Below are 12,188 nucleotides of genomic sequence, written 5' to 3' on the forward strand. Positions count from 1 at the left end.
CCTCATGATCTTGAAGGTCTCTATCATATCTCCCCTGAGCCTCCTTTTTTTCTAGAGAGAAGAGCCCCAGCCTATCCAACCTCTCGGCGTATGGGCAGTGTTCCAGCCCTCTTACCAGTTTCGTTGCTCTCCTTTGGACTCTCTCAAGTACCGCCATGTCCTTCGTGAGGTACGGCGACCAATATTGAACGCAGTATTCCAGATGCGGACGCACCATCGCTCGATACAATGGCATGATGACTTCCCGCGTCCTGGTTGTTATGCCCCTCTTTATGATGCCCAGCATCCTGTTGGCTTTTTTCGAGGCTGCTGCGCACTGAGCAGATGGCTTCAGTGATGCATCCACCAGCACACCCAAGTCTCTTTCAAGTCTGCTGTCTCCCAACAATGCCCCCCCCCCAATTTGTAGTTGAACAACGGGTTCTTTTTCCCTATATGCATGACCTTGCATTTTTCCACGTTAAAGCGCATTTGCCATTTGTTTGCCCAGTCTTCCAGCTTGTCCAGGTCCCTTTGCAGGTCCTCACACTCCTCCCTGGACCTAACTCTGCCGCACAGTTTGGTATTGTCTGCAAATTTTATAACCTCGCACTTTGCCTCCTTTTCCAGGTCATTGATAAATATGTTGAAGAGTAAAGGCCCCAGCACCGATACCTGTGGCACACCGCTCGTGACTCCCCGCCAGTCAGAATATTGGCCCTTTACTCCGACCCTCTGCAGTCTACCCGACAACCAGTGCTTGATCCATCTGTGCACATCCCCTCCCACCCCGTGGTTCCACAGCTTCATAAGCAGCCTTTCATGTTGCACCTTGTCGAAAGCCTTTTGAAAATCGAGGTAAATGATGTCTATGGGTTCCCCATTGTCCACCCGACTGCTTATTCCCTCAAAGAAGTACAGAAGGTTCGTTAGGCACGACCTTCCCTTACAGAATCCGTACTGGCTTGTTCTCAGTAGGCCATTTCTCTCGATGTGCTCGCAAATGCCGTCCTTGATCATAGCTTCCACCATCTTCCCTATAATTGAAGTCAGGCTCACCGACCTGTAGTTCCCGGGGTCACCCCTCGATCCCTTCTTGAAGATAGGTGTGACATTCGCCAATTTCCAGTCCTCTGGTACCTCTCCAGTTTTCAAGGATAGGTTGCAAACATGCTGGATTGTGCCCGCTATTTCTTGTCTTAGTTCCTTCAGAACCCTTGGGTGGATCCCGTCCGGGCCCGGTGATTTGCCGCATTTTAACCTGTCTATCTGTTTGAGGACATCCTCCTTACTTACCTCTATGTGTTCCAATTTTTCGGCCTGTTCCCTACTCATGAGCTCCTCTGAGTCCGGTATATTAGATGTGTCTTCTCTCGTGAAAACCGACGAGAAGAACGTGTTCAACCTCTCAGCTACCTCTTTATCCTCTTTAGTCACTCCCTTCCTATCCCCATCGTCCAACGGCCCCACCTCCTCTCTCGCTGGTCGCTTCCCCTTTACGTAACTGAAGAATGCCTTGAAGTTTTTCGCCTCCCTGGCCAGCCCCTCTTCGTATTCCCCTTTTGCTTTTCTAACCTCTCGGTGGCATTCCTTTTGGCATTTCCTGTGCGCCTGGTGATTTTCTTCCGTTGGGTCCTTTTTCCATCTCCGGAAGGATACTTTTTTGTCATTTATTGCCCTTTTTACTTCAGTTGACATCCAAACCGGGTCCTTTGACCGCTTGTTCTTGCAGCCTTTCCTGAAACTGAGGACGTACATTCTTTGTGCTTCCTGCAGGGTGTCCCTGAATAGGGTCCAGGCGCTTCCTACAGTCTCCATCCTAAAGATGTTTCTGAGCTTCCTCCCCACCATTTCCCTCATAGCAACATAGTTTCCTTTCCTGAAGTTGAGCGCAGTTGTTGCGGTCCTCTTTACTATGGGTGTCCCCCTTTCTAATGTGAATCTGATCGCGTTGTGGTCACTGTTGCCTAGTGGTCCTCCCACTTTTACCCCTCTTGCAGGCCCCCCTAATCCGTTAAGGATGAGGTCAAGAGTAGCACCCCCTCGCGTCGGTTTCCTAACTAGTTGCTCCATGAAGCAGTCTCTCACGGTTTCTACAAATCCTGTTTCCCTAGTGCAGTTGGAGTGACCTGTACTCCAGTCTATCCCCGGGTAGTTGAAGTCCCCCATCACTGTTACACTTCCAGTCCTGCATTCCTGTCTCAGTTCAGCTTCCAAGTCGTGTCCGACTCCTTCTGGCGTACCAGGTGGGCGATAGTACAGCCCCAGTTTTATGCCTGCACCCTTGTTTCCCGGCAATTTGACCCATAGCGATTCCAGCCCCTCTGCCTTCATTGCCATATCCATCCCGACCGAGTAGATAGAGTCCTTTATATATAGTGCTATGCCTCCCCCCTTCTTGTGGGTCCTGTCCCTCCTGTAGAGCTTGTACCCCGGCAGCGCCACATCCCATTGATTTTCCTCTGTCCACCAGGTTTCTGTAATTCCAATGATATCCAGGTCCTCCCCCTTGGCCACGACTTCTAGTTCACCCATCTTGGCCATGAGGCTTCTTGCATTTGCGTATAAGCACCGCAGGTCCCGTTGGTTTTCCTCCACCTCTGCATTTAGCTGGGCCGCCTCCCCTTGAATTTTGGGCAGTTCTCCTGTTCCCTGTGCTTCCGCTTTGCCCTCAGCCTTTACCCTCGTAGCTTTCGGCTTCCCCACATTCCCGCCACCCCACCTCCCCGCTTTTCCTCTGGGTTTTCTAGCCCTACCGGCCCCCTCCTGGGCTATCATCCCTTGAGCCTCTGTTTGATCCCCCTCGCCTTGTGGCACCCCTATATTGCCCTCAGCTTTCGCCCTCGTGCCACCCAATCCCCCTGTGTCTCCATGCCCCTTAGTCTCCTCCCAGCAAGCTCCCTTTACCTGATGTTTCCCACGCTGTCTGATCATAAGATCCACCGGTCCCTCTACTTCCTCCTTGCAGTCAGCCCGTTCAGCATCTGTTCTGGATACTGTTGTCCGAAGCGTCAACATCAGATCAGCTGTCGGCTTTCCCCCTCTCCTCAGTTTAAAGTCCTCTCGATCTCCTTCCTCACATTGGCTGCCAGTAGTCTAGTTCCCGCTGTGCTTAGGTGCAGGCCGTCCCGCCGGTAGAGCTTGCTCTTTCCCCAGAAGGACGTCCAGTTCCTCACAAAGTGGAAGCCCTCCTCCTGGCACCATCTCCTCAACCATGCATTCACAGCCTGGAGGTCTGCCTGCCTCTTTGCATCTGCTCTCGGTACAGGCAGGATCTCTGATAATGCTATCTTCCGGGTACTCCGCTTCAGCTTTCGTCCCAGGACCCTGAACTGATCAGTCAGTGTGGCCATGCTGAAGTTCCTCCGGCTCACATCATTTGTTCCGACGTGGATTATCACCGCAGTCTCCTCTGTCTCTGCTCCGTCCAGGATCCTCTCGATTCTATCAATGATGTCTCGTGTCTTGGCCCCTGGGAGACAAGTCACTAGCCGGTCCTCCCTTCCTCCAGCTACGTGACTATCTCGCTCTCTCTCAAGATCGAGTCTCCCACCACAATAGCAGACTTCCCTTTCCTCAGCAACCTCCTCTGTATCAGGTCCGTGTCCTTGGTGTAGTGCGGTGTCTCTCCCTCGGGGTCCCGGTGAGTCACGGTCCCTTCCTCTTGCGTGGTTCCTCCGCTAGGTCCTTCCCCGGTGTCGCCTTGTGGATCCTGGGTCTCGTCTGCCGACATCCGTCTGTGCAGCTGCTGGTCCCGTTCCTCCACCTTCCTATAGGCCTCCTCGATGAATCTCTCGAGGTCCCTCACCTGGTCCACAATGGGGCCTGCTCCGTCTGTGTCCTTGGTTGACCAGCTCGTCTCCTCTGTGGTGCGCAGTCCCTCCAGTCCCTCCAGTTCCTGGACCCTGACCCTCAATCTGTCGACCTCCGTCCTCAGGCTTTCCAGTTCCTGACACCGACTGCATATGTATTCCCGCCTTCCTAAGGGGAGGTAGTCGTACATATTGCACTCTGTGCAGTATACCGGAAAGTACCTCTGGGGTCCTGGGTCCTCCATCGCTCTCGTGAAGTCCTGGTGTGCTCCTGCTTAGTTAGATTTTTGCTGTTGCTGGGCTGCCTGGACTCCTTCTCAAGGCTCCTTCGCAAAGGCGCTCTCGCTAAGGTGAGCGCCTTTGCCGCTCGCCGAACGGCTGCGTGCCATTGGCTCCTCCCCTTTTATGGGAGGGATCGGCTGATGACGTCGGGGGTAGGCGGAGCTATCTCTCACCTCTTCCCCTGGGCTCTGCTCTGCCCGTTTCGCCTTAGCCCCTCTCTTCTCCTTGTCCTAGCAGTCTCTGCACTCCTCCGATCTTTCTCTGCACTCCTCCGATCTCTCTCTGCACTCCCCAGTACTCCTCCTCTCCTCTCCGGTCTCTCTCAGCACTCCCCGGTACGCCTCCTCTCCTCTCCGGTCTCTCTCAGCACTCCCCGGTACTCCTCCTCTCCTCTCCGGTCTCTCTCAGCACTCCCCTGTACTCCTCCTCTCTGCTCCGGTCTCTCCCTGCACTCCCCGATATTTCTCCTCTCTGCTCTGGTCTCTCTCTGGTTCCCACGTGCTTGGCTCAGCCCTCCCAGCTACCTGCTGCAAGCCCGAGTGTCGGCTCCAGTGAGATCCCCGCTGTTGGCTCCTCCCCTTTTATGAGAGGGATCGGCTGATGACTTCGGGGGTAGGCGGAGCTATCTCTCGCCTCTTCCCCTGGGCTCTGCTCTGCCCGTTTCGCCTTAGCCCCTCTCTTCTCCTTGTCCTAGCAGTCTCTGCACTCCTCCGATCTCTCTCTGCACTCCCCGGTACTCCTCCTCTCCTCTCCGGTCTCTCTCAGCACTCCCCTGTACTCCTCCTCTCTGCTCCGGTCTCTCCCTGCACTCCCCGATATTTCTCCTCTCTGCTCTGGTCTCTCTCTGGTTCCCACGTGCTCGGCTCAGCCCTCCCAGCTACCTGCTGCAAGCCCGAGTGTCGGCTATGGATGAGCCAAGAGGGTGTTGAAAGGTGTGGGGAGTGGTGATGGGAAGATGATCTAGAGGACAGAGTTGAAATGGTGTTTTTTGGGGGGGTTTGTTTTTTTTTTAGAGGGGGGCCATAGTGGAGGGTTGGGCTGTAGACGACAACAGGCAAAATTTAATTGTTTTCCTTTTGCTCCTTTTTATGAATGAAATGAAATAAAACAGGAAAATTTGTGACAGCTTACTGAAAAATGTAAACATACCCAGTTGCGTAGTGAGGGAGGTTGGCGCCTGGGGCGGTAACATCCGCCATCCTCCATGTGCCTCTTGAAATGCTGATGTGTATGACTGATTAAGACATCTATTAAAAGAATACTGGAAATTTGGATATGTTTAGTGATCGGGGAGGTGGGGTTGTGGACTGCTCCGGGCCCTGTCTTTGCGGGGGACCCCAGCGCTTCTCCTTCTCTTAAAATGGTCACCAGCATAAGCAGCATCTTCCACCTGCTGCTTTACATTACACTAAAATACATTTCTAGACCGCAATACCTTCCAGATCGATGCGGTGAAACACAAGAGAAATATCTTCTTTACTTTCCTAAGAATTTTACTAAAAAAGATGTCTTTAATAGTTTTCGGAAATGCACATGTGAAATCGAAGCAAACAAAATACGCAGTTCAGAATCCCGACTAGCAGCCTGATATGCAATTGCGCCGGCCTCAGCTCCTTCTGACGTCGTGTCCTGGTCCTGCAACCTGGAAGTGACATCAGAAGGGAGCTGAGGCTGGCACGAGCCGCAAGTGGAAAGATGATGCTTGTGCTGGTGAGCATTTAAAGAGGTACATGGTGGGCAGAGAGGAGGAAAGTTGCTGGTACCCCCTGCAAAGACAGGGCCCTGGGCAGTCCACACCCCTCCCCCCCTGCCTCTCCCTTACTACACCACTGAACATATCCAAATTTCCAGTGTTATTTTAATAGATTTCTTAATCAGTTATACATAATCTGACCATACGTCCTGTTTTAAATGGAACCGTCCCGTTTTTAGCTTGCCTGTCCTGTTGTCCCCATGCACAGCTTCAGGACACTGAAATGTCCCGTTTTCAGAAAGAGCATCCCAAAGCTGTGCCCAAGCCGCCGACGACACATATTTCTCCAAGCCATCGCAGCACTAACAGATCATCTTTGTGCAGCAACTGCACAAGCCTCCTCCCTCCCTGCCCCAGACGTCATTTCTGACGTCGGAGAGGAAGTTCTGCTGGCTAACCCGGAACTTCTTCTCTGATGTCAGAATTGACGTCGGGAGGAAGGCTTATGCAGTCGTTGCACGAATATGATCTGTTAGTTTGGCGGTGGCTTTGAGAAATATGTAGCGGCTTGGAGGGGAGGCCAGGAGAGAAAGAAAGAAAGAAAGGGGGGCAAGGGAGAGAGAATAGGGGGCAAGGAGAAAGGGGGGCAAGGAGAGAGAGAATGAAAGGGGGAGCAGGGAGAGAGAAAGAAAGATAGAAAGAAGGATGCACAGTGAGAAGGAAGTGGGAGTGGGTGGTGGGAGAGAGAAAGAAAGAAAGACCGAAAAGGGGTAGGGGTAGGGAGAGAGAGAGAAAGAAAGACAGAAAGAAAGAAAGGGGGGCAGGGAGAGAGAAAGAAAGACAAAGAAAGAAAGGATGCACAGTCAGTAGGAAGTACAACCAGAGACTCATGAAATCACCAGACAGACAGGAAAAATGATTTTATTTTCAATTTAGTGAGCAAAATGTGTCAGTTTTGAGAATTTATATCTGCTGTCTATATTTTGCACTATATTTAATGGGTTCGGGGGGAGGGGGTGGTGGTCCTGTCTCGTTTTGAGGAAAAAAATAAATGGTCACTGAAATTTATTTATTTAGTATTTATATACCACTTATAACCTAAGTGATTTACATTCTATCTAATGTACCTGGGGCAATGGGGGATTAAGTGACTTGCCCGGGGTTACAAGCAGCAGTGTGGGATTTGAACCCACAACCTCAGGGTGCTGAGGCTGTAGCTCTAACCACTGTGGCACACTTTTGTCTTTGGGGAAAAATGCTTAGTATAAATGTCAGTATATTATTTTGTAAAACTATTTTAATAGTGAGAATTTAAGATATTTTTTTTCCCTTCATTGATTGCTATTTCTCCGTTTCTTTGTTTGTTTGTTTTTTTGCAGTTGGATGCTGTCTTCTTGCATTCAGTGTAGGCTTAATTTTTGTACAACGTTCCGGGAACTACTTTGTCACAATGTTTGATGACTATTCTGCGACGCTCCCCCTGCTTATAGTGGTGATTCTAGAGAATATTGCGGTTGCCTGGATCTATGGTTTGGACAAGTAAGCAATAACAAAGATTTTGACCTTTGAAGCATTAATTGGTAGAGAAGATGCACCGTCAATCAGAGATGAGAGAAAAGCGGGCCCAAAGATTATATGTCCTCATTTGGTATGCTTGGATTTCATCTGAGCTCATTCCAAGATAAACCATCTGGACAGACTCTAGATGCATAAACACACGCATTCACATGCATAACACATACTAGTAGCATAGCTACAGGGGAGGCCTTGGGTAGGGTTGCCAAATGTCCGGATTTCCCTGGACATGTCCTCCTTTTCGAGGACATGTCCGGTGGTCTGGACGACTTTTCAAAACTCGGCATGCGCATGCACGGATGCCCTCCTGCCCGACGAGAGCAGGAAGCGAGGGAGGGAGTGGGGGAAGGGGTGGGGCAGGGCTAGGGTGGGTCCGGGGCATAAAGTGGCAGGGATGGGTGGAACTGGGCGGGCCTGGGGGCGGGTCCGGATTTTACTAAAGTAAAATCTGGTAACCCTAGCCTTGTGGGCCTGCCCTCGCCCACTTTGGGCTTGGACTCCCCTCCAAATCTGCAGTGTTTATTAAATGGCTGTCAGAGAAGCCAGAGCTCTGCCAATCAAAGAGACTCGCTTCCTGAGCAACTCTCCTCCTTCTTGCATTGCAGACATAAAGAAATAAGCATGCTCAAGGAGTCCTGGCGCCAATAGTTGGAGGCATGCCACCCACTTTCTCTTTACTGCAGCAGCATGAGGAGGAGGGGGGAACGGCTCAGGCAGTGAATTTCTTTGGTTGATGGGGTTTTGTCAAACCCACCAGCAAAGAGAGGGGGGATGGAGGAGGAAATGCGTTGGCTTTCAGTTCACCCCTGGGTTCCCCCCCAAATGGAGGTCCGACTATGCCTCTGACGCACCCACACACATGCACGCACACTCATGATACGTGGAGGGACATTTTCGATAGTACTACTAAGTCTAACTTTGGACGCTTCCCGCACGTCGTCCAAAAGTTGGGGTGGGGAAACGTCCATTTTCGAAACTGCTAGACGTCCAAATTTTTTTTTTTGGGGGGGGGGGGGGAAATTACCTATTTGGACGTCTTGGTCCTTAGGATGTCTAACTTTTTGAGACATTTTCGAATGCAAAAATGCCCATGTTTAAAACATCCAAATCAAGCCCGTTTGATTTGGGACCAGTATCTTAATGGACTGGCCACACAAACACCCCAACAGGGCAGTGAAACACCCCTAGGGGGCACTGCTGTGAACTTTACATAAAGGGTGCCAGATAAACAAATCACACAGAAACCCTTTATAGGTTATGGTGAGCCCCCTAAAACACCCCCCAAAACCACTATACCCACATGTTTACCACCCCAATAGCCCTTATGGCTGCTACTCCACCTATATAGAAGTGGAGTAGGGTTTTGGGGGGGTTCTGGTGGATTCACACTTTCCACCATAAATGTAGTGGTTAGAGTGGCTTATGGGACTTGCTACTCCTCTCTATGGCTCACTAGCCCTCCCACCAGGCTGCTTAAGACACCTGTGTGTAGGTCTACTAGGCTTTCCTGTATCAGGTGCTGTTCTATAAACAGGTATATACTATTGTATTTTGATCTTTGTGGGGGTGTGAGGGGGGGGTCAGTGAACACTGGGAAAGTGTGTGTGGAGTCTTTGCTTTTTCTCTGCAGTGGTTAACTGGTCACTTTGTTTACCTTTTTAACACTTATACCCTTTTAAAACAGGTCTAACCCAAAACCTATAAGTTTCATCCAGGATGTCTGCCAAAACATTTGATTATCCCTGCAGGATGTCTAAGTCTAATCCTGCCCGGAGCCCGCCCAGATGCCTCCCATAACATTCCTTCCAACACACCCCTTTGAGCTCTGGATGCACAATGACTTAGAAGCCCTGCTAGATGTACAGAAAGTTGGTTTTGAAAATTAGCACTTGTGCATCCTTTTGATTAGGAACTTCAAGTGCCGATTTAGGCAGGCTTTTGGACATCTGGATGTTTTGATTTTGAGCCCCACACTGTATAACCCCTCAGCTATGAAAACACTCCCAGGCTCAGCCGATGTGGGAAATGGGAAGCTTGACATGAAGATCGACCCTGGGAGCTTCTCCGTGACAGGTTTTTGTTTTTTTTCTTAATAATTTATATTCCGCATATCCTACAATTCTATGCAGATTTCAAATTATTCAGGTACTCAAACATTATTCCCTAACTGTCCCGGTGGGCTCCCACTCTATTTAATGTATCTGGGGCAATGGGGAATAAGTGACTTGACCAGGGTCACAAGTAGCAATGTGGGAATCAAACCCACAACCCCAGGGTGCTAAGGCTGTAGCTTTAACCACTGCACCACTCTAGAATCAAAATGTATTAGAAGTGAGCCAGGTAAAAGGACAATCAAGCCATTGTGACATCACTGATAAGGTTGGCTCTTATTGGTGGAATGAGTCATTGTGGCATCACAATATCAGCTCTGGTTACCAGAAACTTTTCAGACTATCTATTCAATTTCTATACTGTTCTCCAGGGGAGCTCAGAATGGTCTACATGAATTTATTCAGGTACTCAAGCATTTTTCCTGTCTGTCCCAGCGGGCTCACAATCTTTCTAATGTACCTGGGGCAATGGTGAGGGGAGGGGGATTAAGTGACTATCCCAGGGTCACAAGGTTTGAATCCACAACATCAGGGTGCCAAGGCTGTAGCTCTAACCACTGCACCACACACTCCCACCCACAGTTCCCAGAAAAGCTTTGAGTGACCAGGGCCGCTTTCTTGGTTTTTGTTATTTGGTCTCTGTAATGCGTTTGCTGCGTGAAGGGATAATTTAACTTTTTTTTTCGTTTTTCAGCAATAGAAACCTGTAACTGAGACACGTTCCTTATTCTCTCTTTTTCATTTCAGATTTATGGAGGAATTAAAGGATATGCTTGGCTTTACTCCTTACAGATACTATTTTTACATGTGGAAGTACATTTCTCCTTTGTTTCTGCTGTTGCTCCTTATTTCAAGCATTATCCAAATGGGATTCAGTCCACCGGGGTACAGTGTATGGATAGAGGAAAGGGTGAGCCATTTCATTTTATAAACATGCACCCTTGGATAACAAAGGATTTTTAAACGATCCCCCCACCCCACCAAAAAAAAAAAAGTACAGAAGTAAGTGCAAACAAAATATCTCCCCTCAATCCTACACAGTAGAGGGGCAGAGGCGGCCCTGAAGAAGCTCAAAAGCTAAATTATTAAGGTGAATGGGAAAAGTCCTCAGTCTCACAGCTCGCAATGGGGAATCCAGCTGCCACACTTGCAAACCCAACAGGGTATTAATTACCCGTGAAACCTCCCAGGACTCAACCCGTGTTCTAAACCAGTGGTTCCCACAGCCAGTCAGGTTTTCGGGATAGCCCTAATGAATATGCAAGAGAGAGATTTGCATATAATGGAGGTGACAGGCATGCAAATCTGCCCCATACATATTCATTAGGGCTATCCTGAAAATCCGACTGGCTGGTGTTCCTCCAGGACAGGGTTGGGAACCACTGTGCTAAATAAACAGTCAAGTGCCCAAAAGTAACGTGCCAGATAAGTTAAAGTGAAATCATTAAAGTTCAGGCCGCCTCTGTCCCACTACGTGAGGGCACACAGCGACCACACGTGCCTACAAAAAAAATAAAATCACTATAGATGGAAAAAAAACCCCGCGTAGTACTTATCTCTCCCCGAATGAATGAAGAGCGTGCCACATAAATCTGCGTGCTTGCAATGTCCGACGGGGCTCCGTTTCAAAGGTCCCAAAAAACCCCTTCGTCAGGAACTCCTGCACTGCTGTCTCTGCTCGCTCAGATTGTAATAACGTCCCAGCAAAATTGTGAAGAAAGGCACGCAGTGGCAGAGGCGGCCTGATCTTTAATGATTTCACTTTAACTTATTAATCTGGCACGTTACTTTTGGGCACTTGGCTGTTTAGCACATGGGTTCAGTCCTGGGAGGTTTCACGGGTAATTAGTACCCTGTTGGGTTTGCAAATGTGGCAGCTGGATTCCCCGTTGCGAGCTGCGAGGCTGAGGACTTTTCCCATTCACCTTAATAATTTAGCTTTTGAGTTTCTTCAGGGCCGCCTCTGCCCCTCTACTGTGTAGGATTGAGGGGAGATATTTTTGTTTGCCGCAAGAAGGAAAAAAAAAGACTCCTACAAGCGTTTATTTTCATTAAGCACTTGATATCAGTGTCCTAGTACGGGTGAGCAGCGCCCGGGGCAGTGGTGCAACTCCCCTCCACTTCCCTGCCCCCTTCCCTTTTTAGTTTCTTCAGCGTGAGCAGCGTGCCCACTTTGGTGTCGGCTCGCCCTTTGACGCCACTTTCTAGGCGCAGGTCCCGGAAGTGAGGTCAGAGAGAGCGCCGACGCGGGCAGCAACCTCGCGCCACCGGGGAAGTAAAAAAAAGGTGTGGGAGAAGGCAAGTGGGAGGGGGGGCGCGCAGCAAAGAGAAGAGCGGGGGGAGAGGAGAGCTGCCATGCCCTTAGCAAAACAGCATCCAGGACAGACGGGGTTTTACTGGCCTACGCTGTGAAGACGTCTAAATTCTTTTCAGAATCATTTCTAACGGTGCTTAAGGTCTTCTCTGCCCCTAACCATGCCTACTTTGACATTCGGTGATTTGCGTAGACGTGATTGTGATGTCTACTTTTTGTAATGAGATTTTAATTGGTTTTTAATGGCATGATGAAATACCGCGCCATTTAAACCAATTAAGTTAGGCAGCGGTAGGGCATCTACCGCCGCCTACCTTAGGGCGTCACTTACAGAATCACGCGGTAGGTGCCATTAGGGGCCAGATTCTGTAATGGGCGCCTAAAAAAAAAACAGACACCCACTGCATGTCAATCACACTTAG

At 49.7% G+C, this 12,188-nt stretch overlaps 1 protein-coding gene across 2 annotated transcripts in view; it reads left to right on the forward strand.

The window, feature by feature from the left end:
- The window catches only part of SLC6A15 (solute carrier family 6 member 15), a 132,371-nt gene that overhangs the window by 116,021 nt on the left and 4,162 nt on the right, over positions 1-12,188 (forward strand). For both annotated transcript variants that reach the window (XM_033951661.1, XM_033951660.1), the window contains exons 10-11: positions 7,146-7,305; positions 10,200-10,362. In XM_033951661.1, coding sequence (XP_033807552.1) covers positions 7,146-7,305; positions 10,200-10,362 — 323 coding nt within the window. The remainder of the gene's footprint in view (positions 1-7,145; positions 7,306-10,199; positions 10,363-12,188) is intronic.

The sequence above is a fragment of the Geotrypetes seraphini genome, chromosome 7, assembly GCF_902459505.1.
Source record: "Geotrypetes seraphini chromosome 7, aGeoSer1.1, whole genome shotgun sequence".
Lineage (NCBI taxonomy): Eukaryota > Metazoa > Chordata > Amphibia > Gymnophiona > Dermophiidae > Geotrypetes > Geotrypetes seraphini.